At 51.1% G+C, this 27465-nt stretch overlaps 1 protein-coding gene across 2 annotated transcripts in view; it reads left to right on the forward strand.

Annotated features, from left to right (window-relative positions):
* IGSF3 (immunoglobulin superfamily member 3) overlaps positions 1-27465 on the forward strand; it is a 98007-nt gene that overhangs the window by 58945 nt on the left and 11597 nt on the right. The window contains exons 3-6 of one of the 2 annotated variants that reach the window (XM_074900619.1): positions 3189-3599; positions 4460-4849; positions 6512-6913; positions 10543-10947. In XM_074900619.1, the coding sequence (XP_074756720.1) occupies positions 3189-3599; positions 4460-4849; positions 6512-6913; positions 10543-10947 (1608 nt within the window). The remainder of the gene's footprint in view (positions 1-3188; positions 3600-4459; positions 4850-6511; positions 6914-10542; positions 10948-27465) is intronic. The other variant, XM_074900629.1, reaches the window with a different exon arrangement.

A 27465-nucleotide genomic window follows, 5' to 3' on the forward strand; every position in this document is an offset into this window, starting at 1 on the left:
GAGAAAGAGTGGGCAAGAGGAGATGTCCTGCAGCACCCCTCTTGGCTCTGATTCAGGTGTGGCCCCGCTCCCCTTCAAACAGTGATGACTCTCATCTAAGCTTACCCTTGCTTTCAAGTGGAGCTCAGCTTGCAGAGTGCCCCCGGAAACCCTGGCGCTTCCCGTGGCAGGCAGCTGCGGGATGAGTGCGGGCAGCTTGGCGGCGTGATGGCTGGCAGCAGAGCCAGGGCTCCTGGATGAGTGCCATGCAGTGAGCTACTCATGTCCTGATACGCAAACTGATGTCTTTGAAGTCTCTTAGCAGGGCAACCAGCTTGGGAGGAACTTCTCTTCTGATAATGCACCTCGCCACGTGTGGTGTAGTGCCCTGGCGAGTGCCTTCATGGCATTCCCTGCTTGCTTTTCTCTCCGTGACTTCCAGGCCTGATCTGCTCTAGCCTGATGGGCTAAGCTGTGCCTGTAGCCCTCTTGTTGGCACAGGCCAGCGGGGTCTGTGCATTGGGGGTGTGTGTGAGCCCCAGGAGACCTGTGGCCCCACTGCAGGAGTCCCAGTGCTCCACAGCACTCAGAATGAAATGCTCGTTGGGCTTTTGAAATGAGCTGTGACACGCTGCCACGTTTGGCTGACTCTTGAGAATGGTGTTTTCCACTTTCTCCTACCTGCTTCTCCTCTCCCCAAATGTAGTACCCGAGGTGCATCTTGCAGTGTAACTAAAAAAGTTGTTTGTGCATCACTGGCCAAGTGCGAGAGCAGCGGTGCAAAGCAGAGAGCCTTCCCGCTGGCCTGGCCAGCTCAGGGCTTTTGCCTGTCCCTCCCAATGTCTGATCCTTTGGAAACTGGGCTTTCATTTAGCAAGTGGGTCTCTAGTCCTCCTGATTATGAAGGTGACACTGACTGAATGTGTGTCCATGCCAGGCTGATTTAAGATAATGGCCTCAAGGCTGCATGCAGTTCAAAAGGTCTTATTAATTCCTCTAACAGGGAGGATCTTGGTTGGCTTTGTTAACCAAAAGAGCAGGAGGAATGCAGCACAACATCTCAGGTGCTACCACAATTAGATTACGGCCTTTAACAGCATGCTGCAGCCTCCTGGTTTTTCTTCAGGAATGCATTTTGCAATGACTTGCCCACATGGTGTAGAAGATGCTAACCTTCCAGCCAGGTTATGACCTAGAAATATGAAGTCATGGTTCTAGTTGGTGAAATGGTGCCTCCGCCAGCCTCTAACCTGCTTGGGGAATGGCATGGCAAGTGCTAGTTTGAGGCCCAGCTGTTGGACAGGCTTCCCGGCATTACTTCCAGGGAGCGGGCAGCTCCACGTATGGCAAGCCAAGCGCCTGCCCTGTACTCACCCGGCAGAGCCAGGCAGGCTCCCAGGGTAAGCAGGGCACTGCTTTGCCCATATCCAGCAAGCGGCTGTGCTGCTGAGCAGGGCTGGGAGGGCACACAGGCACCTGGTGGGGTGCACAGGGCTCTCAAATTGGGGGAAGGAGGATGACCACTTCATGGATAACCACTTTCACCCCATAAGCTGTCATTCAGAGGCTGGTGTACCAGGGAGCTCTGCCTTTGAAGCAGCTCAGCAGGAGAAGTAACTCCAGCAAGATGGTGATCAGGTTTAATTTATTTAAATAACATAAGAAAAGTTACAAGAGCCCATGGCTGGAGGGCAAAGAGAAAGGAGCTGTGTGGCTCTGGAAATTATTCGTAAAGGTTTGAGATGAGATATTTAAATCTCATCGTGTAGGCAGCATGAACCAGCAAGGTTAGTTGCTGCTGTCACTGCTGATTTGGGAGTCGGAGAGAAAGGGGAGAAGAGGGAAAAGTGAAGTGAGGTGGGCTCCTGGCCATGGTCTGTCAGAGGCTATTGCCCGTGGGAAGGGGATGGGAGCCCTGGTGAGGAAGATGAGCAGAAGGGAGGGAGGAGGAGATGTGAGTGCAGGGATGGGGGCAATGGCCCTGCGATGTAAATGGCCTTACCAGGTACTTTCCCTGTCGGGGGCAGTAAATTCCCTGGGTAGTGAACTTGCGGTAAAAGCGAATGCCCTGATCTGGTCTGGACACAGGAGGATTTCCCTCTCATTTATTTTGTCTTGTGACTTTTTATCCTTTCCCCTCTTCTGCTCTGACTTTTCTGCCAGAAATAATGCCAGCGGTTGTCTTCAGTGCAGCTCATTGCTTTCTGTAGCCGTGCCTGAACAAAACAGATGCAGCTTTCAGCAGCTCCGCTAATTTTGTCAAACCTTCCAGTGCTGTCAATGAAACTCAACTGAGATATGTTAATTATATTCCACCGGTGTGCAATGAAACTGTGGGCATTTACAGGCTCACTGGTGCTGCCTTGTCTGCAGAGCTGGGGAGAACATTTACATTCTTCTGTCCATGTGATGTTTCTTGAGACAATGAAGTCTAGAAAGGCTTCTTTTTAAAAGTCTTATCTTCTGGTGGTAGAGCCTCTTGCTAAAATTAAGATGCTTGCTAAAATCAAGCAAGGTTGGGGAGGCTGCAGTTGTTATTTTCATCCTGATTTTAGTGGCTGTACTTCCTTTCCTCTGGTTAATCAACTGGAAAAGTAGCCAGCAGTTTTATTACCAAGTGCCTTGACGGGGCTGTGTCCCCAGAGCAGGCGCTGGGCATGATGCAATTGCATTTCTGCCCTCAGAGGAGCCACTTCCCTCCAAATGCAGAAACCCCTTCGTTTGGCCTGGGGGGGTCATTAAAACCTGAAAGGATATAAACAAAGGAGAAGGGAATTGGATCTCCTGACTTTTTTATGAGGGAAGATTAAAGGAACTAAATATGTTTAGCTTGGCCCCAATGGGGACTGAGGGGCAAAGACCATGGTGCAGGGCTAAGAAGTAGCTGAAGGATGTGGCCAGGAGGGGTGCCACAAAACATGCTGGGGGGCACACGATGAAGGGGAGGCTGTCTGTGATGAAATGCCTTGATGGGAAGTGGATGTATTAAACTGTGCTGCTCTGCAGTGTGATGGAAAACCCTTGTAGTAGCTGGGTCCGTTAAGCAGGAGTTTAAGCACATTATTGGAGTAGGTGCTGCAGGTCATGGTCTTTCCCAGTCCAGGGCTTTGGGGATGATTCTCCTCTTTTTGGGGGCTAGATGTGAGCTGACAGGGCATTTCGGTGTTGCTAACTCTTGGGCTGTATTTCCCCGTCCCCCTTTGCTGCAGTGATCCCCGACTCGCTGCGAGTGACGGCAGTCCCACAGACATTGAACAAAGTGGAGCGTGACTCCCTGGAGCTGAAGTGCGAGGTGTCCAAGAGCACAGCCCAGCACAGCCACGTCTCCATCGCCTGGTACCGGCAGCGAGGCAGTGAGGCGCCCGTGGAGGTCATCTCCCTCAGCCGTGACTTCGTCCTGCGGGCTGGCAGCGCCTACGCCCAGCGGCAGGCCACAGGGGACGTTCGCTTGGACAAAGTTGGGGAGACCACCTCAAAGCTCACCATCTACAACCTTCACCCATCTGATCAGGGCGAGTTTTACTGCGAGGCAGCGGAGTGGATCCAGGACCCAGACAAGTCTTGGTATGCCATGACCCGCAAACGTTCCCAGGGCGCCATCGTCAACGTGCAAGCCACCGGTCAGTGTCTCCTCTGGCCTTTTCTCACTCGGCTGGGTGGTGGGAGGAGGTGGAAAACAGGGCTGTGCCTTGTTAGGTGGCTGGGGCTTGTCTCCTTGCTTTGCCCTGTGCCCACCTGGGAGGCTGCTAGTGGAGTGAAGCAGGGCAAAGGAGGTCCTGTAGGCAGGACAAATGTCACCAAAGAGCAGTCAGGGGACACTGGAGCAGCAAGGGTGGCGGGCCCTGTCTCCTGACATGGTCAGCGATTTGGGGCTGACACAGGAGCTAAAACATACATCTTAAGCACTTGGTGCTACTACAGGCAATGAGAATTTTGCAAAGTGAGGAGATAGGAGTGACACGGCAGAAAATAAAACTAAAACTTACAGCAAGCACCTCTGTATTGCCCAAGGTCCATTTGCAAGTCAAAATCCCCGTTCCAACCCTAAGCACAGGTTCCTGCTAAGGATCTAAAGACCCAACTGAGCTCTTTCTTCTCTCTGATACCCCCAAAGGCCCTGCCTCTTAACCCCATCTGAGCAGAGTGTCAGTAGGACTAGGCTTCAGGTCACATTCTGCAGTGCCACTGGATACTGGTGCTGCAGCAGAGCTGCTCCCAGGAGTAAAGGCTGGAGGAAAGGGTTATGACTGGGGAAGCCTTGCAGTTCTTGCATGCTGGACAGCAAGCTGCCTCTTCAGCAGTACAGCCGATCTGGGCTCTCACAGCAAAAGCAAGCCCCTGACCCCTCCACCTGTGGATGTATGTGTCCAAGGGATGCTGGCTGTGTGGGGAGTAGGAAGTTGTAGATACCTTGCACAAGGAGTGCTGGCTTCCTGATGGGCTTTGCCATGCTGACCTGAGTTGGTGTGTCTCTCCCCAGATAAGGAGTTCAGTGTCCGGCTGGAGACAGAGAAACGGACGTACATCGTGGGTGAGCCAGTGGAGTTTCGGTGCATCCTGGAGGCGCAGAATGTCCCTGACCGCTACTTCTCCATCTCCTGGGCCTTCAACAGCTCCCTTATTGCCAGCCTGGGACCTAATGCTGTGCCAGTGCTCAACAACGAGTTTGCCCAGCGCGAGGCCCTGGGCCAGCTCAAGGTAGCCAAAGAAAGCGACAATGTTTTTGTGCTGAAGATCTACCGCCTCCGCCTTGAGGACAGTGGCAAGTACAACTGCCGGGTGACTGAGCGGGAGAAGACTGTGACAGGGGACTTCATCGATAAGGAGAGCAAACGGCCAAAGAACATCCCCATCAGTGTCCTGCCACTCAGTAAGTAGAGACTTGCCAATCCCCTCCTGGGACCATGGGTCTGCTAGGCAGCTACCTGGTGAGACCGTGATGTGCCCAGGCTTCAGAGGTGGGGAAGAGGCTGGGTTTGCATGCTGTGGAGACTTGAAATGTCATCTGGCAAGTTTGGGGTTTTTTGATGGGAAGGGGATGATAGAGAAGGAGGGATATGTGTGAGGCTTGTAGGTGGGGAGACAGGCTCCCACCTTGGTCATGTCCCCAGGCTGGCAGTTTTGGCCTTAAGCTGAAGATGTGTGTGACAGCCTCTGACTTGCTCCTCACACTTCTCACTTTGCTCTTCAGGAAGCTGGGTGCTCTTAAAGCACTCAGTGGGCGTAATGGGGAGACTGACTTGGTCTTGGTTTATCCTAAGAGCTGCTAGGTTTCTGCAGGCCGTTCAGAGCGTGTTATCTTGCAAGACAGCTGTACTGGGAGAAACCAGGGTTTGTGTGCTCCTCCAGCCCCAGTTTGTTCTTCAGCGTGGAGCCCCCTCATGGTCACTGTGTGTCAGCCAACCCTGGTGAAAACAACCCTGCCAGAGGCTTGCCTGAGTGCGTTTTGTGTTTGTCAGACAAATGCGATAAATACAGAAATACCAGGGTGAGAGGAGAGGGTCCACTGACTCATTCCTCGTTTTTCCCTCTGAAACTCAGGTAGCTGTGGCATGAAAAACCATGCATGTGTTGCCCAGGCTGCCTTGGCGGTGAGCTTTGACCAAGCAGAGGGTAGCTGCAAAAGGATTTTGTGCGATATTTGTCTCCTATCTCTTAGGTTTGTAGGGAAATGCAGCCCTTTCCTCTAGCTTTTTTTCCCCCTCCTCATTTCTCCAAAAGAAATTCTATTCCTTTTCTCTCCTACCAATATTTGATCTCATTTGTTTGGCCTTCAAAATTACTCAAGCTAGAAATCTTGCACTGGACAAATGTCTAAAATGTACTTCTAGGCACAGCCACCTTTCAGACAGATTTCATTCTTGCCATTTGATAAATCACCAGCTTTAGGAACAATTTTGATGATTTTTAAAGGCTGCTAATTGTCCATAACTCCAACGGAAGACAACAAGAGTAACCAGCACTCGGTATCTCTGAAAAGAACAGCAATAAAGCCTTACATCTCTGGGAAGCTCAGGATACCAGGTTTTTTTGTTGCCAAACACTGATAGCTACCTTTAGTGTCACTAGCAATGGGAGTTTGAGAGAGCCAAAAGCTGTTGTAGGAATGGACGTGGCAAGATGGTGGTCAGGATGACGTGAATTAAAAAGCCAGGGAGCTGGAAGCTTTTTTTGGCAGAGCCAGTTGCATGCAGTCCATGTTGTAGCAACACAAATTCCAAGTTTTGCTGAGATCCCATCCCGGACCTGCAACCAGAAGACGCGGCAATGTCTCGTGAGCTGTAGGCGGAGAGATTTCTCCCAGCTTTGGCCTACACCTGCTTTGAGTGTGCAAGTCACCAGGAGCAGCTCGCTGCCCACAAGCTGTTTATGGATGTGGTCACGCATGAGGTTAAGATGTGCCTGGACCCAAATGCGTGGGCAGTTTCCTGCACCTGGTAGAAAGCCTCTCTGGCCGGCAGCGTCCTTCTTGCAGACTGAGAAGTGGCGAGTGTGTATCATCTCCCCTGTGTATATGCATTTCTCTCCTTAGAGACCAGCATCTCCTTGGAGATTGTCAACAACGCAAGCAATGTCTTGGAGGGGGAGAGCCTGCGCTTTGGCTGCAACGTGCGCTCGGGCTTCGGGCCCCAAAGCCGCTTCTCCGTCACCTGGCAGCTGGTGGACAAGCTCAACCGGCGCAGCGAAATTGTGCGTCTGGATCGGGAGGGCACCCTGCAGCCGGGCCCCTCATACGCCGAGCGCAGCAGCTACGGGGGCATCCAGGTGGAACAGATCCGGCCCGGCTCCTTCACCCTGGAGATCTTCAACAGCGTCAAGGCGGACGAGGGCCACTACGAGTGCCGTGTGGTCGAGTGGACGCGGACACTGGATGGGGAGTGGCAGATGGTTGGGGAGCGGCACACAGGCACCCCGGTGTCCATCACTGCTCTGGGTGAGTACTTGAGGTGCGGGGATGCCACGGGCCTGTGCTCCCTGTGCACCCGGCCCCCCCAGGAGGTCAGCTGCAAATAACTGGGGCTGCTCTCGGCACTCTTGCCCTTGCTTGCCGGCAAAATGGAGGTACCCAGCAGCCCATCCACAGCTCCTGGTAGGTTGATGCAAAATGTCTGCACGCCCCGTTGTGTGTGGGGGCAAAGTCTGAGGAGTGGCTGTGGCAGGAGCAAAGCAGGGGGTGGCTAAGGAGGGGGGCAGTGCTTCCAGCATCCTTCCAAGGAGAAAGGCTGCCAGTCCCATGACACATCCCCCATCATTGGCGCTGGGCTATGGGCAGTGCAGTGGTGGTGCCTCATCAGCAGCCAGTGGGCATTGAAGCCTCGTTGCCTCTCCTGGGTAAACCTTACCTCTACCTGCCAGACCAAGAGACCAAGACGCTGGGCATCTGTTGGCTCAACCACCAGAAATGGCAAGCATCTCTGACAGCGTCACAAGCCTGCAGAAGACATGGGTCAGGAATGGTCCTCGCTGCCTCTGCAAGGAGGCACTGAGCTGCTGGCCCGGAGCCACAGTGTTGTCCAACGTTAAACTAGGATGTGGGATCATTGCAGCTGGTACTCTGCTCTGCCAAAGGGCTCCTCCATTTCAAACACAATGAAACCACATCAGTTTAGGAAAGGGCAGGTAGGGAATTAGGGATTTTGCACAGATTGTGAATTACTTTAGTCCCACTCAGACTTTGCTGTTTTAAGTCCTGGATGAGTTCACAGAGTACTGTGCAGGAGAATGAAGAAGGGATGACTGCTCCTCTGAGGCCACTGATTTGCAGAATACCAGGGCTGTAAACAATTGGGGAGCTTTATTGAAAGGTCAAACCAAGAATTTTTGGTTTGGTTTTTTTTTAGTTCTCTGTAGTATTAATCTTTAACTTTGGCAAGATGTGTGAGAGACCAGACTTCAGAGCTGTATTGTATGCTGATTAATGTCTCAGTTTTTTCTTCCTTTCCTCCTCTTTACTTCAGACCTTCTTTCAGAGACGGTTCTGTCTGGAGCTAGAAATCTTTGCTGTATAGCTTCCAGAAACAGGTTAGGAATGTTAGTTTGTAAAGGCAGATTCTCATCTGGTTTCAATGGCATCTTCCTCATGAGCTCCGCAGTGTTTGGCCTGCTGTAAGTCCATGTATCAGCCATTCTCTTTACTCTGCTACTTGTAAAAGTGTTTAGATTTTAAAATGTATCACTTTTACTCTTGTTAAAATTTAAGATGCTTGGATTTGCCCATCAGTTCTAGAAAATGTGATGGAAAGGTAGTTGTCCCTCCTCCTCTGCATCTTGTCCCAGAGAAATCGCTGGCTGTTGAGCAAGTTCTGTCAAGTCCTAAGAAATTCCTAGGCCCTCCTCCTATAATTACCAAAGCTGAAGTAGCTCATGAAAAATTATTGGAGGAAATATTGAGTATTGTTTCGTTGTTGCTGAATCTGATATTTTTTGTTGAGTGTAATGTTTCAAAGTGTTCCGGGAAACTCAGATGGAAGGTGCTAAGAAAGAGCAAGAGAGGTTTATGGCTACAGAAATTGCTAATAAAAAAAAATGCAGTAAATTTAGTGACACTCACATTTCAAGTTAAGGTCTAATCGTTTGCCAGTCTGCCAGGGTAAGAAACTCTTTAGCTGAACCAGCACAGATGATGTTCAAACGCATAAATCTGTCTACAGGGTGGTTCAGAAGCAACAGCCAGAAGAGAGATGTGCTGTCAGATGAGACCAGCTGTCCCTGAACTTCTGAGGATCTCAAGTGCCTGCAGGGACTTCAGTCCCTCGCTGGCTGGAGAAGGAGGGGGCAGGTGGGGTGAGGGGAGGGCTGCTGTATTCTGGTAGGGAGGTCTTGCAGAAAATCTGCCTGCTTTTATATGTGGCTTCTCTCCTTTTGTGCGAAGTCCTGAAGGAAGAAGGGCCTTTATGTGTTAATCTGAGTGCCATCAGTGTGTTGGTTGAGTTGAGGACATGAGAACCACATGGCTTTCGCCTGGGAGTCAAGAGAAGCCCCTTCATGAAACTTCCTTGTCTAGGCCAGCTGAAGATTAAACTTTATTAAGTCAGCTGGTCTTAGTGAAATTAAGTTGGCTTTCTAGGGCTATTGCTGGCTCAGCGGTGCTCTGAGCTGGGCCCGATAACACACTTGCTGGGGCAGGAGGACTGCTGCAGGGTCTGAAGGTAAAGGCTTACGTGGGGATGAGATGCAGCAGTCCTGTTCGGGAGACAACCTGGGTCTCACTCTCCTCTCCTGGGTAATCACTGAACATCTTGCAGGAGGCTTTAATCACAAAGATTGACCTGTTTTCTTCATAATTACACATCCTGGAGCTCTAGTACAGTGATGCCAGGGGGCTGCAGCGGCACTTGCTGGAAGGATGCAGATACAGCGGGGTCTGTGCTGCGGCCAGTCTGGCCCATGGCAGGAGCTCTGCGGGTTGTGGTGCACTCCTGGCTCGTCTCTCGAACCGTAATTTCGAGTCAGTGGCAGGCTGAAGCTTCTTGCCGATCCAGAAGGTTCCTCTTTCTACTGACTGGGGTCTCCCCTGACAGCAGCGGCTGTGCTGGGTGCCAGGTGCCTGGATGGTCAACACAGTGCACGGGGAGGGAGGAGAGCTGCCAGCTGGCGTGGGACACCCTGCGGAGCGTCCCGGGAAGGGAACGCTTCGTGGCGGTGTTGCCGGTAAGAAAACGGTGTCCCTGCTAAATCTGCTGGCTGCACTAAAGGGACTGGAAGAGAAGAAAATATTTCTCTCTGCAGCTTGGAACAAATGAGCAATGGAAATACTCCGACCCAAAATGTAAGTCAACAGGGAGTATGTTATCTTCAGATTACTCATAGACTGCTGGTTTTAAACTCCCCTAAACAAACAAAGTGCTGGGGGTAAACAAGTCAAAATGTATTGACTGGCTTACGGAGTGGTGGATATGTGAGGATAACTGCATAAAGCCGTCCTGGAGCTGTGATCTAGAAGAGAAGAAAAGCTGTGCTGTGCGAAGAACAGAAGCAACCAGCTTCTCTCTCAGTTGCCTCCATCCTGGCGTTTTGTAACCACTGCCACCTCTCTGATGCATGAACAAAAGCTGCTACTTCTCCTTTCCTCATCTTTCCTTCACCTGCAGCAACCAGCTGCAGACCTGGGTTGGGGGATGGGGTGGGGACCCCCTACCCGAGAGGTGGATGTGAATCACAGGGTCTGCGAGTAGTCAGGCTGATGCTGGGTAGCTGCTCTGCCTGATGATGCTGCTCCCTCGCCACTGCGCTGCTGCATTTCCGTACAGGACTTTGGCAGCCTGCAGAGGCTGGCTGCTTGCTCTCAGGGGATCTCACTCCTCTGGGCAGAAGTTGAGCACGATCCTGCTGCCGCTGCAGCCAGTGCTCATGTAGGCAGGCATTACTACCACACAGGCACTTCAGCGTGGTTTTGCTGCTGCTTATAGTGCCGCTTTGCAATTGCAAATGAGGAGCCAGTACAATGCCAGCGGCTGATTATTCCAGGCGGAGGACTGGATGACCACACTCTAGCTTTTGCATGCTAACAGCAGGGCCTCGTTAGGCAGGTGTCTCTCAAAGCCCTTTTCTCTCTTTCCGCAGAGGCCGGCTTTGCTGTCACAGCTATCTCCCGCACCCCTGGGGTGACCTACAACGAGTCCTTCGACCTCCAGTGCATCATCAAGCCCCACTACCCATCGTGGGTACCGGTGTCGGTGACATGGCGTTTCCAGCCAGCAGGCAGCACTGAGTTTCACGACCTGGTCACCTTCACGCGTGACGGTGGGGTCCAGTGGGGCGACAGGTACATGGGTTTCCGGACCCGTACTGCCATCGAGAAGGCCGAGTCCAGCAACAACGTACGCCTGAGCATCAGCAGGGCGAGCGACACCGAGGCTGGCAAGTACCAGTGCGTGGCTGAGCTCTGGAGGAAGAACTACAACAGCAGCTGGACGCGGTTGGCAGACAGGACCTCCAACCTGCTGGAAATCAGGGTCTTGAGGCCGGGTGAGTGCCAAGAGTGCATGAGGGGTGGGGGGTGCGTCATGGGGATGGGGTACGTATGAGTGCTGCGGTGGTCCCTCCAGAGTGAGGACTGCTCTCGTGGTTGTGACTGACGTTTTGTGCATGTGCGTGACTCAGGTGGAAGTGCCTGGCTCTTCAGCTGTGGATATGCTGGAGCTCCCTTATCCACCTCTGGGGAACTGGGTCCTCTCTTTGCTCCTCATATGCTGTTCATGGGGTTTTCTTCTGGGAAGTGAGGTGACTGAAGCTTGATCCAGTCTGTGGGCTGTTCTGGTGAGACAGAGTTGGCTTTCAGAGCAGACTAACCTGGACAAAAGAGGAGAGGAATGGGGCAAAAACAGGATCAAGGAAAAGAAATGTGCTTCCACCAAAGCCTGCGCATACACATGTGCCATAGGTGAGGTGCTGCAGCTCTTGTCTAGTAACTACCTGCATCTCTCGCTCTGATGGAGGCATCTTCAAAAGCAGCTAGTGATCAAAGAGCCTGACTTTTCATCCCCATCAGAAATTGAGCCCTTTCCAGCTGGAAGTCACCAGGGCCGTGGGTGCCTGCACAAACTGTGAAACAGCGAGGCAGAAGACACCTGGCTTGACAGGGAGACTCAGAAAACCTACAAGGTGCTTATGCTCCCTGTACAGCCAGTGAAGAGAGTTAGGTGCCTTCTGTAGGCTTTCTCACTGATATTTTGGTGGTGCCTTCTATTGTACAGGAAGGGCACAAAGCTATGTGGTCAGGGGAACTCTGGGCCATTGCTGAGCTGAATGGTTTATTGCTGTCTTAGCCTTAGGGCTGGAGTTGATGTTTGGAGTAAGGCTTTTAGCACCTTCAAGACTCTTATCTCCTTACAGCATGGTAGTCCTCCCTTCATGTTGCTGTGCAGAGAGACTCCTCCCTAGGGTCTGTCTTCTGGCTTGGGCTTTGTGTTTTTCCCCCGCAGTGACTCTTCATACTGCCCTCCACCTTCCCCAACCCTTAGCATGTCTTTAGACAAGTCAGGTGGTGCTGTGAGCTCCAGGTGCCTCATGAGCTCTCCATCATCATTCTTCCCTCTTTCCTTCCTTGCCCTCATCTCCAGGTTAATCTTTTCCATTTATCTTGATTATCCTGCCTTGTAATACATGTTTTACTGCTCACAAGGTCAGGTGGGTGATGTTCATCATTTTAGCTTATTTCCCTAGGAAACAGCGTTGACTGGATATGGTCCCTGGAGTAATATGCTTCTTCATTGCACATCTCTCTGCATGCATATGTGTGTGAGACAGAGAGAGAAAGAGAAACAGCTTCCAGAAGAGAGCCTCTGTGTCACAGCTCAGGGTGGCAAGGGGAGCATTTAAAGGACATTTAAACTGTGCTCTGGCAGCCAGTTCTTCTTTACTGGAGCAGTAACCATCAAGTGATGCCTTAACAAGAACGAGTCATCTTGACCTCCATGGTTTTTACCTCTCCCTATCTCCCTGCTGCTCAGTGGACTACTACTACACAAATCTTAGTTGTCAGTCCAGTGAGCACTGCATAATGTTCGTGGTTTTATGGCTCACAAGGTGGGATGGAAGAGAAGACAGGGACTCCTCAGAGCATCCCCAGCACCATGGTTGCACTCTATGTTTTGTTTCCATGTCCCAGGCAGCCTCTGAGAGCGGATGGTTGATGTTCCCCACGAATGCAACGCTGGCGGTCGTACCAGTGACTGCTGTGGTTCTGTCTGGTTCTGCAAGCTGCAGAGGGTTTTTGGCTGGATAATCTCCAGAGAGGGTCCAGGATGATGTGGGAGGCACCTTCCTCAGACGTCTCTGAATGAACATCCTAGAGCCCCAGACTGATGAAGGGGAGGTGCTGGCTTTCAGATTAATATCCAGGATGCTGAACGATTGAACACCTGAGAGTGCTGTCAGTCTAATTCTGTGTCTCTATAGTTACCTTAATCTGAGATAACTTCAGGCTGCTGTTGGGTGTCTTAGTTCTAGCTTTCTCCTTTCCCTTGCCACTAGTCATGGGTTCCTGCCTTGACCCATATGCTGGTGAGTTTGGGGTGAACTATCTCTGCTACCAGTCCACTGAGGGATGCTGTAAAGAAGGCTTGTCTGGAGGTCTTTTGGCAAATTGAGCCAGCATGTGTTTCCAGATTGTAAATTAATGTTGGGATTCTAGTTTCCTCTTAAACCCCCATTCCCTGTTTGTCAGAGTGACCTTTCTATGTGACAGTTTCCAGGTGCAGACCTGGCAATCGATATATGTCAGCCTTTAAAGTGTGTTCAGGTGAGAAAAGTAAAGTAGTGGCTGTCTGATTGCTTCATTAATCTCTTTGCTTTGTGAAATCCGACATCCTCAAGGGACAGGATGCTGGAGCTTTTCCTGGTGTGTCAGTTTGCTGTTTCAGTCCTCAGGCTGTCTCTCCTTGGCACTCTTGCAGTGGGTAGTGTTTGTAGTTGTCATCTGTGCTGAGTGGTAGCTGCAGAGGTGGCAGCTCTGGTTTTGAATTCCACATATTCCATATGTGGCTGCAATGTAATTTCACCTACGGCTATGTCACGGCCAACAGGTAATGTTGAGGAAATGTCAGCAGCTTGAAACACTCCCGTTCTTTCCTACTCCTAGGAAGAAATGAGCAGTGTTTGAGAAATGAAACACACAGATCCTGAAGGAGGAATGAATAAGGCGGGCAATGGCAGCATTAACCCAGTTCTAAACACAGGGCCTGTAAGTGTGATGGCACAAATGTCTTACATGGCATCTGGAACCAGATTTGGCCTTTGAGCATGATGTTCCTGACCCCTTGGGCACGAAGCCATTAGAAGGACTGGCAATGTGAGGAAAAGCCCTCTAACGTGTGCTGGCTGTATGTGTGAGAGCTTATGAAGAATTTAGGTATCACAAGGGCATGATGTTCAGCACTTGCTGGTGTGTGAAACCTCACCAGCAGCAGCAGTAGGATCTGAAGCTCCCTTTCATGGCCTACTCCTCAGTGTACTGCAAGCCTGCAAACTTTGGGTTGCAAAGTAGAGGGAGGGTTGTACACAGGTAGGGCACACAGACCCAGGTAGCTTATCTGTGCTTTGCAAGGAGAGAGACCTGCACTGTTGTAGGGTGAGTAAGTGCTGGGTTTTAACTTCTGTAGGCTAGGGCAGAAATCCAGGCTGGTGTGGGGGTCTGTTGGGCAGGACTGTAAACCAGACTGACTGGATCGCCTCTGGCTGTTTTGTGTCCTTACAACACAGTGCTCTTCTTTTTACTTACATCTCGCGAGCTGCCTTTTTTTTGTTTCTCAGTGAGCTCATGTTTGCAGCAGAGAGGGAGGAACAATAAAAGTACGGCTCAGTTCACACCAGCTGCTTGCCTGAAGCCTAAGCTGGCAGCAGACCATGCAGAGGAGAACAGGCTGAGCTTGGAGTGAGCCCCAAGTGCCAGGGTGGAGATTCTTTCCACCCACGTTCTTGTGTTTGGGGCTCCTCTTCTTCTGCAGTATATGGCCTGCCTCTGAAATGCTGCTTCTTTCATCCCTGAAAGCTGGAGCTTGCCCCAAGGGCTCACCATCCCTTTTCCCAGAGGGCTCCCCACTACTTTTCCTTCTAGAGACTTTTGTGGCCTTGCGCTTTGCACACTTGCCCCTTTCCATGTGGACAAGAGCATCCTCTGTGAAAGCTTTACTGGGCTGATCTGCAAGAGATCAGTCAGGACAGATGGGTCCTGTCCTTGGAGGGGACCAGTGTGGTGACTCCATGGCACTTGCTGATCTCTTGAGTTTCAGGGGAGGCAGAAGTGCAGGTAATTCCTTTTGAATCCAGGTGACCCTGGAAACATTTGGATTCAGGCTGAGCTCTTCGTGCCGGCTGAGCACTGTCCCCTCATGCAGCATGGACTGGGAATGGTGTCTAGGCTCCTGGGCTCTGGGTTCTGCCTGAGGAGGGAAGGTAGTAGATAGATGCCTGTGGGTTAAGGGGAGTCCCGAGGACTGTCAGGCAGCCTCTGTTCCTGGCTCCTCCTTGGATCTTGCTTCTCCCTGCCAGATTTTCAGAGATGGAGTGGCTGAAACAGGAGGTGCTGTCTGGGAGTGGCATGCATCCATGCAGACTGTGGGACTCAGACAAGGGCAGCAGACAGTCTCTGGCGGCGTTGTGCTTGATGAGGACTGCTGGGATCTGGGCAGGCTAGGACTTCTGGATAGGACTCTTTTGGCAAGGAGGCTTGAGCAGATTTGTGCTGGTGTATTAAATTGCCATTGTTCTCGTATGCATTACCAAACTTATCTTTCCTCTGCAGCACAAGCAAGGGGGCGATTTGGCAGAGCTTTGAGAGGGCCTGGGGTCTAAGCACTGGGAAGTCCTTCTAGCAACAGCAGAATGAGAAAGCAGGGCTTTCACACAAGCAGGAGGCTTTGGCAAACCCCCCCAGGCACTCCCTCACTGCTTTCATACTCAGGCACAGACCTGCCCATCCCGACCTGCAGGGCACCCACCTCCCCATGTCTCTGCGTTTTTCCTGCCCCTCTCCCTTGGGAGAGATGGGGAGGGTTGCCGGAGAATGATAACCAAGCAGACGCCAGGGGTGCTGGGATCCTCGCTGCTTTTTTGCAAGCTGGGCTATGACAGATTGATTGACATGGGAGCTGTCAAGCAAACAAGGCAGTCAGGCTCTTCATTAGAGCATTAATTAGCTTCCAGGAGCTCTCCAGGAGCTGCTTTGTAAAGTTTGGTTTATTAGGAGCTGTCAAGTTGAAACCACGGTGAAGGGAGAGGGTGGAGGTTCCCCAAGCTGGTCTTGAAGAAGCTGGGGGAGGCTTGTGTCTGAACCTTACTTTGAGAGCAGGGTGAGCCAGAACTGTGCTTGCCCTGAAACCCTGTGACTGGGTGGGTGCAGAGTGCTCTGCTGCTCTCCTGCAGTCCATGAGAGACCACTGCTAACAGCAGCCTTGCTGCATCAGGCTAGCGATGCCAGAGAAACCTAAGGAGCAGAGAGCAGATGAACTCTACCTATGATGGGTGGCCAGTAGGGTACTGACCAGACTCCTGAATGAAGCCACGAACAAGTGTTCTTAAGGGGCAAAAAGTACTTACTTAAAAACCTGACACTTTTTGCTGTTGGCAGCATCCAGCAGTAAAGTTAAACAAGGAAAACTAATGAGCTGGAAACTTCCTTACAGAAATGAAGTCTGGAAACTTTAGTTTGCTGCTTGCTTGATGCCAGTGTGGTTTTGCTCTGTAGAATAGCACTGCTTCCCTGCCTAACAGCCTCCTGCTCCATCTGGCAAATAGTTGTACTCTTGCTTGAGTGATGAAGGAGTTCAAGAGCGCTCAGGAGAGACAAGAAGCTGTTCATCAGCAGCTGCGACTGTGGTGCAGAGCAGTCTCCTCTCCCCTGGGTGCTCAGGAACTTGCTCCTTTCCCTTCACTGCCAACAGGGTAAGACCTGCTGTTCTGCCTCAGAGCTAGTGCTCTTCCCTATCAGCTTCCAGCACACTGAACAGATGAAATGAATGGGTTCAGCGTTGTGTGACCTAGGGCTGTCCCCTTGTATAGACCTGCATTAGCGACCCAGCTGGAGCCCTTTCTCTTTTTCAGGTAGCACAGATGGGTTCGCTTCTTCCACCTTGTATGGTTGGTAGTCTTCTACCCCTGCATGTTTGCCCTGGGGAGCTCTGTCTCCACAGTTGCCTGGTCCTCTGGGACAGCTTCCCCACTTAGACTTGCTGCTACATCCTTGGCACAGTTATTTATCCCAGACTGGCACCTCGGGGTGCTTTTTCTCCACACAGCCATCGCACCCGGCTCCCAACATCCCCATCCCTGTCTTCTCCATGTACTCCATCTCACTGTCACACCTGAGAGCCTCCTCACTGCTGCCGTGGTGCGTAACATACCCTCTAATGTTTGGGCACTGGTTTGTAAATACAGATTTGAGGTGGGGTTTTGCCCATGAGCGCATATCCATGTGAGGATGCTCTCCCTGCCCTGCTCCAAGCAGGGTGCTTCCTGGCTGGCCTTGTCAAGCCAGCTGTGGTTTTGTGTTCATGGGTATCAGAGAGGTGCTCTGCCACACCACTCAGCCAGGCAAATTTTGCCCCATGCAGGTCACACGTTGGTGTAAGGTTACATTGGTGTCAGCAGGGCCAAAGCACCCAGAGCAAATGCCATCTTGGTCCCACAGAAAGACTGTCACGTCGAAACAAGGCCATCTGCGTGAGCAGCAGCGTTCCTGGCCGCATCCTGGGAATGCTGACACTGGCCTTGCAGGATCAGAGCTGTGATTCACCTCCCCCTGCCTTTGGTTTCCCATCTGGGAGCAGTGATACTTGGCTCGTCTGCAGGTTTGTCTGTGAAATGTTTCTGTCAGAGCCAGGCGTGTTGAGCTGATTGCAGTCGGTTATGTTCAGGGCTTCCCTTGGGGCTTCATCCTGGAAAGTGGACCCAAGGGTATAACCTGAGAAGCTGGACTTTAAATGTATGAAGCATCTTGGATGCATTTCACAAAGGTGAAGGGGATGGGAATGCATCCTTGCACCTAGTAGGACCCTGACCTTGCTCAGCCGGCTCTGTGTGTGCTCGCTGTTCTTACTGTGGGCAGTCTTGCTTTTCAGCCCCCCTAACAAGACTCTACAGCACCAGGAGACCTGGGCTGTATTCAGAATATGCTGCTCTGTTCAAATGAACTCTCTTCACAGTTACTTTTTTTAGGAGCAATTTTTTCACTTCGATTTCAAAGCACTCTGCTTTTCTCTTTGATACCTCCTGAGTGGTTTTCCACTCCCATTTGCAGCATGCATATACAGAACCATGGTGTCAGCCTGTTTGCAGTCTGTGCACATACAACTTCTTTGATGTTGTCTTGAACGTCTTCTCTCCACACACTTTAGCTTCTCATTGATTCCCTATTTGCTCTCCTTGGACTAAAATACTCTGCAGTGAACAGTACTTAGACATTGTCCCACTCTAAAGCTTTGTACATCCCTCATGTCCTTGAAGACTTCAAAAGCAGAGTTAGCAGGGGCAGCTGTTGGGGGAGAGGGAACACTGGTGGTAAGTGGGTTTCCAGCCAGGTGTTCTCCTTCCCCAGTCCATGCATGGAGCCCCAGCCCCTCAGCTGCCCTACCGGTCTCCACAAGGTGAGTGGCCTCAGGGTCAGCAGGCTCAGTGCTCCAGCAGCACAATTTTTCTCTTGCTGCGTTCTCAGCCCTCCAGTCAGAGAGGTACCCAGCCCAGGTGTCCCTCACAGCAGCTTTGGCTGTCCATCCTTGGGCATGAGACCTGCACCATTCTTCTGTCTTATGTATTATGTGGGATGCTTCTCCGGGGATGAGAAACTACATATTCCCCATCAGCCCTTTGCACAGCCAGGCTGTGTGCTGTTTTGAGAAGAACAGTGCTGAACAGGAGACAGAGAGGTGGCCCAGCCCCATATACTGTAAATCCCCTGCCTCTTGCCTTCATGAGCATTGGTTTGACTGGTGGTCTGGGGGTGTCTTCTGCCGGTGGAACACAGCTGGCTAGACACAAAGGCTTTGCTCTTCACCGCAACGGTGACCTGCATAGCCAGGTGGTGCAGCAGTGTCTACGTAAAGGAAGCAACTTCAGTAAGATACACCCAGCCATTTCTGCCCATATAGATATATTATGTCATGAGATTAATACCTCTGTGACAGCAGAATAAACAAGGACAATTTTTATCTGACTGATTTTCCAAAAATTTGGTTCATAAGGGGCTGATTATTTGGGGGTTTCTACCTGTTCTGACATTGGTTGAAGACTAAATTCATGGGTTCACTCAACCTGTGATCTGCTTCCTTAGAGCAAAATGGCAGGCTCCAGACATGCTGAACCTATGGTTCAGGGATTTTTTTATTTTAACATGTATACACGAAAGTTGGTTCCCAGCGCCATCTTGCCTGCTTAAACAGGAATTTGGGATGCTGTTAAAGAAAATTCCTACAGCTTTCTCTGTCCCATATAACAGATGGGACATATAATGATGGATCTGTAGCCCATCCTGCTGTAATACTTCCTCAGTCCTGAAGAAACTCAGGAAGACAATTTCTTAAGAAATGACAGAAGGCTCATTTCATTTGGATGTTCTTCCATGCAGTAGTCAAATTTGACAGTTAATTTATGGAGGCAGCAGCATCTTGAGTGTTTATGGTGCACGTGGAGCTGACCTAGCACTTGGTTGCACAGGAGGAGGTGATCCTCATCCCTGACATGCGCTGCTGGCTGCATGGTCCTGTCCCATTCCTTGTGCCAGCATTGGTCCTGCTGTGCACCAGCTCAGTTTACTAAACCTGAAGAAGAATAACGTGGTGCAAAGGAATAGTTAAAGGTGAATAGAGTGAATTCAGCTGAGTCCTTCTCAGGGAACTTTATCTTTGCACAGAAGGCAACACTGAAAACTGGGGGCTAGCAGCACTCGTGTGGGCAGCACCCAAAAGACCTCATGATCCTGCCTGAGGTCTGTCTGGAGAGTTTGCTCTCTGGATGGCAAGAAAATGGCATTTCATGCCACCCTCAGCATCTCACCTCTCTCTGTGTAGCAGCCAGCTTTTCATCAGCAACTGCTGAAAATGCTGAAGTCCAATACAGCATGTGCAAGTCAGCCCTACGCTACAGGGTACAGCCGTAGTCTTAGCGTGCACCTACACAAACTTCTCAAGTATTTTTCTGACACCCTGTTAGGAAATTTGGCTGTTAATGGCCAGCCTCCAGAATGCCATGGGAGTTTGTGTGTGGTGTTGCTGTATGTGTTATAACTTGTTCTTCAGGTACATTTAATTACTTTTTTTCCCTAATTGACAGAGCACTCCTTTGTTTGAAATCTTTCTGATGAGGGTTGATTAAGTATCTCAGTATGGTTTTTTTTTTTTTTTTCTTCATCCTCAGTGGCTGTAGCTTGGTACTGAATTTATCTTCAAGTGATCCTATCTCCATATTTTAATTTACAAGTGATCAGTGAGCCGTATATTGTTTTCTGACAGCAGGCACAACTCATGCTGGGAATCTTTATTCTTCCCTCCCCTCTTCTCTCTCCTGCGGAACTTTTACATTCCTTTCAGGGTTTGGCAGGAACGTTTCTGGTTTGGGGTTTGTGGGGCATTTTGCTTTGGGGTGTATTTGTTTCTTGCTGTCTTTCAGAGAGACAAGTTTTCTGTTTCTTGGGGAAGCTCTTGCTTTTCCCAGGCCAGCAGCATGTCCTAGACAGTGGTCTCTGGCTTATCATGGCCGGATCATGGAGGCTTTGGGCTTCCCAGCTTTCTCCATCCCTGCAGCTACACACATGGCCTTTTCTGTGTATGCTTATTGATGTATGGCTTCTGGGCTTCAAAGAGACTTTCTGGGTCACATATGCATGCTTCCCTGAGGCCCCACTTTGTTACCTGCTAGTTTGTTAGCTGCTCCACAGCCTCCAGTGTGGCATGGCTGGTAATCCCAGGCTGTCCCCTAGCTGAGCAGATGTCCTTGTCACCGCCTGCAGTCTTTGTGCCACAGCATGAGGCGTGCAGTGATGCACTTGACCCCGTTACCTATTGTGTTTGGTAGGTCAGCAGTCTGACTGTGCTGCTTTTGGCAGGGGGTGTGGGGCATCGGGCCACTTGTCTCAGTAGGTGTGGCTGATGCGGTGCTCACCTTCTATGGGCCTGAAGCTGGCGAGGGTACAGCAGAGCAGGTGGGTCCACCGCAGGGTTAGAGGAGAGGTGCCTCTTCTGCTTTGCCACAGCACCCTGGGGTCATATTTTGGGTGCATCAAGCTGCATTTCTCCAGGCTACTGTAGTACAGTGTGCTTCAGGACATGTGCCTGTGCTTGGGGCTGAAATTTGGACTGGGGCTGTTGGAATGAGTGATGGTCAGTATGGATGTGTACAGCTATTTAAGTACCTGTCTTGTCTTGCTGCAGCAGCAGGCTGTGAGGCCAGGGAATGTCTGTGTCTGCTGGGCTGTGGACTTCGCAGCAGCTTGTTGAACACGATGAAATGCAGGTCACTTGGTGGTTTATTCCTGGCCTCTTTCTGTCCGTGAGAGGCGGTGGGTCACAGTCAGCTCCTAGGCTTGCTCCTGGGGCTGGGAGCACCCACCGGTCCATGCTGCAGGGAGCACTATTTGCAGCATTCATACAAGGAACAGTAAATCTGAGAGAGAAGTGTCATATAGCTGATTTTTTTATCAAAACGTGAACAGTACTCCAGACAGGCTCATGCCTCTCAAACCCCAGGGGAGTGGGGGTAGGATCTGGGAGGCACCTGGGGTAATGCCAAGGTGCCTAGGTGGGTGAAGGCATGCCTGCATCTTCCTGCTCCATGCAGGCGCTCTGCCTTGGTGCAGCCCTCTGTGGAAGGCCCATCGCACCATCTCCAGGGGAGAGCAAAGTCGGATTAACAGCCTGTCTGATTGCAAGCAGACAGTATTGACCCTGCAAGCGGGGAGGGGGGAAAAACAAGGTGACCCACATCTGTCTAGACTAGTAGTCATTTGGTTTGGTGGCTTGTCCAGGCACCTATCTTCTCTGTACCAGAAAGGAGGAGCATGCAAAATTGAGGATTTAGCTTTACAAAGTTAGTAGGCTAGAGAGGTGGCAGGAAGACCTGCAGAGATGGGAGAGCTCCAGCTGTGGATCTTTGTCGCTGCTGCAGACAGAGATATATTCTGCTTTTGTTTGCATGTCCAACCCAGAGCAGCCCACCTGCAACAAAGACTTGAGCGATTTGGGGATCGTAGAAACTTTTAGCATTGCTCTGAAACCAGCACTACTGAAGGTCAAGATGGCAGGTTGGTGTTGGAAGTCAAAGCCTGAGCTATTTTGTCTGCCCACTTGGTATGGGGCAGCAGTTGAGCCTTCCTCAGGAAAGGGTTAACATTGTCTCTCCTTCCCATGGAGCTGCTTTCCCAGTAATTCAATCATGTCAGCCTGTTTGCAGGCAATAATTCATTGTTATAGGAACACTACAGTAAAGTGACAAGTTAATAATGGCAGTAATAATGGCAGGCAAAGTCTAATGCTATTTCCCTTTCTCCTGCTCCTGTTGCACCAGCAGCCTCCCATGTTGGCTAATGCAATTTACAACCTTGCTAATCCAGTTTCAGGAGGAATTGTGTTCTGTTAAAAGAGAATAGCAGGAGTCGGGAGCTGTGCTGCCATGTTCCCACCATCTCCTGGGAGGCTGCCCCGGTGCTGGAAGTCTTTGTCTTTACTTTGCTGTGATTTCTGTGCCACAGTTAAGCCTAATGAGCAAGGTCCTCCTAGGAGCACCTCATCTTCTTCCCTTCTGTGAATGCTACTCCTCTGATTCCTCTTCTCTGAAAGGGCTCACACATCTTTCCCTTTTGAACATTGGTTTGCTTTCAGCTAACCTAGTCAACGTGAGTCACCCACCCCTCACCATGCTGAGTCAGAAGACTGGCATGTACTTGCTTGACTCCCGTTGCCCCAATTCCCCATGGTCCTTGCAATGTGTGTGGAGGTAGAGGATGCTCTACAGCCCTGCTTTGTGAAAGTATTAAGGGCTGGCAGAGGGCTGAGTGTTAGTGCATGTCTAAGCCTGTGACAAGGCAGTGACCTGCACACGGGTCTCTTGAAGCCCAGCTGAACATTCACTGGGAGGAATTTAGGCACCAAGTACTTTTCGGGTCCTAGTGAAGAAAATGATGAAGCACCTCTGGGTTGTGACCACAGGCTGAGGGGTTGGCTGAGTTTGTGCCAAAAGCCCAGCCAGTGCCCTTCAGGGTTGTATGCTGAGGGTGCCAGGGAGAGATGGGTTCCTCTCAGGAAGAGTCACCTTGGGGCTGTGCTCCTAGGAATGTGTCTCTCCTGATTGGCCTGCTAAACCCCATGTCTGATGTTAAACCAGGCCTGGGTTCAGGTTGGGTTGGCCTTGTTTCTGCCCGCCCCCTCCTCGTACCTCGGCACAGTGAAATCCCAGTGGAGACTTTTAAAAGTAGGACATTCCCCAGGAAGACTTTATGCAACATGTCATCAGTTCTCTCCAGGCGAGAGCGTCTTCTGGAGGAGCTCTCCCCAGAGGACAGCAGCCTCCTAAATGGGACACCGCCTCCCTGCTCTGGTGACAGGGCCCCCCAGGGACTCTGTGGGCTGGTGGTGGCCATCCTCCTGCTCACTCCCCCTGCGCCACGGCCAGTGGTTCTTGAAGAGCTGGCTCCTTCCCCAGCCAGTGGCCCCCTGCTCCTTCACTGTAGGGCAGCATGCTGGGGTTTTGTGAGGGGCTTTTTGTGGGGGAGGGTATCTTCAGCTGCAATTAAACATTGCCATTCCCAGGTCTTGGTAATAGTGGCTCCCAGGTGGGAAGTGAACTCCCGCTGCTGTATTTTCTTGCTGCCTGTGAGGGAGGATGATGTAAGGAGTCTGGGACAGAGCATCTTTTTGTCGCAGCATTTTTAGGTACAGATTGCAAAGTGCTTTAGTAAAGGTCAGTGTTGTAACCCCTGCTTGATGATTAGGAAACAGAGGGGAGGGAGCCAAGTGGCTTCATCATGACAGCGAGTCAGCAGAAAAGCTGTGAATCACGTCACTGCCTCTGTCCTCCTCCTCTGATGACTGCTTTCCCTTCCCCCAAATATTTGTGTAATTCTGCCTACCACATGCTCAGTTTGAGGCGTCTGATTGCCTGCTGGATGGTGTGTAGAAAACCCCTATCATATATATCAGCTCATAGAGCACCTAGCCATGTTGTAGCCTGCAGTGGTTGTAAGGTGTGTCTGACCTGCCCCCCAGCCCAAAGACATAAGCTTTGAGGACCAGAGGCTGCTGCAGGTATCCTGAGACAATGTGTGTCTCTGCAAAGGAGTGGGGACATTTTCCTCAGCCTGGGAATTAGTGCAAAGGGGCTGTGATGCTGGAGGGCAGTCTGTGAAGTCAGGTGTCTAGTGAGTGTATGGGCTTGCTGTGGACACCTAGCGTCTTTGCCAGCCTCACCACCCTTCCAGGCACGTAAGGTCCCCTGTGTCCTGGCCAGGTTCCAACATGGGTCATCACCCATTTAACCTCCTGGAGCTCCTCCAGCAGATGTGTCAGGATACCCTCAGCAGTGTGGGAGAGCATGTCTCCGTGCCATCGGAGAGCTGATGTCTTCTGCACTAGTGCTGCCCGCAGGGCCCCTGCCCAGGCGCCGCTGCAGAGTTTAACACCTGCACGTGTTCTTCACGCAGGTTGTGTGGCTTCACAGGGGCTGGGAGACCAGGCAGGCTTAAAAAACAAAGAGGGTTGTAACCGTGACTTGTTGCCAGTGTAAATTGAAAGTCTTAATAGCGTACGTAGGGCCAATTACAGTACATCAAGGTATGATATCCTCTTTACTGGCACTCTCCAGGGAGCCAGGAGACATTGTGGCAACAGGATTATGGTTTGCAGATGATATGCACGATAACTTCACCTAGACACATGCACCTGTTTCCCTCACTAAACAGATGTTCAGGAGGCTGTTAAGAGAACATCAGCCTCTTGACAGCGCTGCAGAATATGCCATGTAACCGTGCATGTTCACATCACTGCTCCCACCACCTCTGGTGCTTGACAGAGGGCTGCATCAGCCCTGCCCTGGCACACCAAAACCCCAGCCCCTGGGCCAGACCAGATCAAATCAGCATTTGAAGGCCAAGCCCTTTCCTGGCTCTCTGCCCAGGCAAATCCCCAAGCCAGGAAAGGGAGTTTCCCCTGTGTGGGGAGGGTGAGGTTTGGCTGGCTCAGTGCCTGGGGTGTCAGTCTTCTTGCAGTCTCACTCCTGCACCAGCAGCTACAATCATTTCTGTGTCATGGCAGGCATCTTTAAACATGACCTGGCAAGCTGCAGTGTAGAGAGACCCACTTTGTGCTCGAGTAGACCTACCACCAGGATGGAAAGAGATGGATTCCCTGGTGTTGTATTCTACCATTACCATCACCCTGGACCACTAATGTCAGGATTTATTGGTTTTTTCCCTTTTAAAATAGTTTTTCCTAAATGCAAAATGAGCCTTTTGGATTAGTTTGTGTGTCTGTGAATGATAGCTGATGGTCATCCCTTTGTGGGAGCAGAAGTGCCAGCCACCCCACAAAGCTTCCCGTGTCTTAACCAGACTGTGGGCAAAGGATCTGTCCCCTGCACAAGCAAGCAAACCAGCCTGCAGGCCGAAGGTGAAGCTGCCCCAAGGTAACTGTGTGTCACAGCATTTCCAACTCAGCAGTTTTCAGTCTGTGGTCTGTAAAAGCCATTAATTGTTTCTATAGGATCTGCAGAAGGTAATGAAGAAGAGATGCATGTGTGTTTACTGTGCAGGAGCCAGCACCTGGACAGGGAAGCATGTGGTGTTAACAGATTGGAAAAGACCAAATATCCTCTAATTCTGTGGGAGAGAAATGAAACGTGCACTTGCATCTTCTGTGGTGTGCCTCTGTTAGGAAAATAAGTCATGTTAAATGAGAAGTGCATTAGCAGGGGTGTCATTACATATCAATGATACTTCTAATCTAGATGAAACTTTGCACACAGTCTTATGAACCTGTGCAAATGCGTACAGTCTAGCAAAGGAAAGACCTGTAATTCCCTGCCAGGGCCTGCTGCTCTGACTGGTAGCAGCAGTAGAAGCAATTATCTCATCGAGATTTGGGGGACGGTGCATGGGTGGGCAAATTCTTGAACACTGGCTGCAGTGGCTGCCAGATAGGGCTTGGAGGTCTGGAGTGCATGCGTGGAATGTAAGATCTCATTTTTGCCAGAGTTAATAAGATTTCTTCCCCATCACCCTCACCCCTACAAAAGATACTGTCTTCCCAGGCATCAACATGGAAGCAGGGAGAGCTGCATGGAGGCCATCCAAGGGCCCTTGGATGACCTCAGGGGTCTATGCTCTTTGTACACAGTGGGAATTGCCATGATTATGGTCCGGGAACAAGTCCTCACTGCTTCACTGAAATACATCTTGTTATGTACGAGGTGCAGGTCTGGTGCCCCAAACACCAGGCTTAAAAGTACTCCATGCCAGTCCTCCTCATTTTCATGTGCTGGAGGTGCCGCAGTGTGGGAAGAGCACTGGAAGGGATGCTTGCATCTCAGCAGCTTTGGTCTGTGCGTACCCTGGCTTTGTCTCTACGCGTGTGTTGATATTGAGCAACCCCACCACACACAGCATGTGTATATACTGCATTTTAATAGATATAGGGCTACTGACTTAACATACACAGTTGCTATAGTAACAGAGGTTTCCTTAGTAACGGTTGCAGAAAATAATCCAGTACCAATTAAAAATAAACTGTTTGGAAAGGGGGCTGGGGGAGAAAGGAAACTGCTCAGAATCACCTTCCCCTTTATTGGTTCATCTCCCGGGGACTTGGAAGATTGATTAATGCTTGAAATAACATTTCTTAACCAACGGTGAGCCGAAGAGGTGGGACGAGTGTGGGTGTGCTGCCATCCTGAAGCGAAACAAAGGGTAAGGAGTGTGTCTGGGGTATGGCACAAACACAACATGGTGATGCTAAATCTCTCCCATTAGGCTGAAGTCCCCAGGGAGGAAAAACAAGGGACTATTTCCCTCCTTCCCTCCCTCCACTGCCTTTGTGCCATACTGGTAACACAGCCATCGAGTCTTTATTAGCATACTGATTAAAGCCACGGGCAATCCAGGCTCCAGGGGAATGTCTAATGAGTTACCGGGATGCCTATCTCAGATGCTGTGTTAGAGCAGAAAGCATCGCTGTGCTGGGAGTTCTTCCTGCCCATTTGATGTTGTTTGCCTGTGCCCATCCTCTCTCTCCACACCATCATTCATTGCTTGTGCTGACAGACATCCAAGACCCTGGGGCCCAAGGAAGCTGGAAGCAAAGCATAATGCAAAGCGAGGAGCCTGTGCCTCGGTGAGACAGGGGAGACAACGTCACTTCCTTGCAAACACAGGATGTGGGACAGGTTTCCAGGGTGCAGATGGGCACAGCTCCTCTGGCAGCCTTCAGTTGTTCACGCCTGTAGTGCCACACTTCTGTCGTGCCACTCGTGCCAGGGCACTCACTAGGTTTTTTGAAGAGATTTACCAGTTGTCAGCAGAACCTTTCACCTGGTGGCAAGACTGCATGCCCCCTTTCAGAGGAAAGCTGACACGTGGAGAGAGGCAAAGGAGGGGAGGTGGTGGCAGAGCTGCTGGGAGGAGTGGTGTGTCTGTCCAGGAGCTGCTCCTCTCCTCGGGTCTGCAGCCAGCCGGGCTCCAGGGCACAAGTGTCACAGGAGGGCCCTTCCTGTCCTCCCCGCAGACGGGATTGCCCTGGGTCAAGACTTGGGCAACAGGCACAGCCTGAGCACACGCAGGGGAGGCTTTATCTCCTGCTGCTGCAGGGAGAGAGGAATTGGAAACTGCTGCATCTCTCTCGCTGCAGGGACAAAGAGCTGATGACACTGCTGTGTCATCCTCAACGCTGTATGACCAGTCAGCTACTGTGTGGGAGCTGCAGTTGTGCTTGCGAAGCCAAGGGAGGTGATGTGGCTGTACCTTGTCCCGAGCTGCATGGTCTGTGATAGACCTGGAACCAGGTCTCTGGAGCA

Source organism: Athene noctua, chromosome 1, assembly GCF_965140245.1.
Source record: "Athene noctua chromosome 1, bAthNoc1.hap1.1, whole genome shotgun sequence".
NCBI lineage: Eukaryota > Metazoa > Chordata > Aves > Strigiformes > Strigidae > Athene > Athene noctua.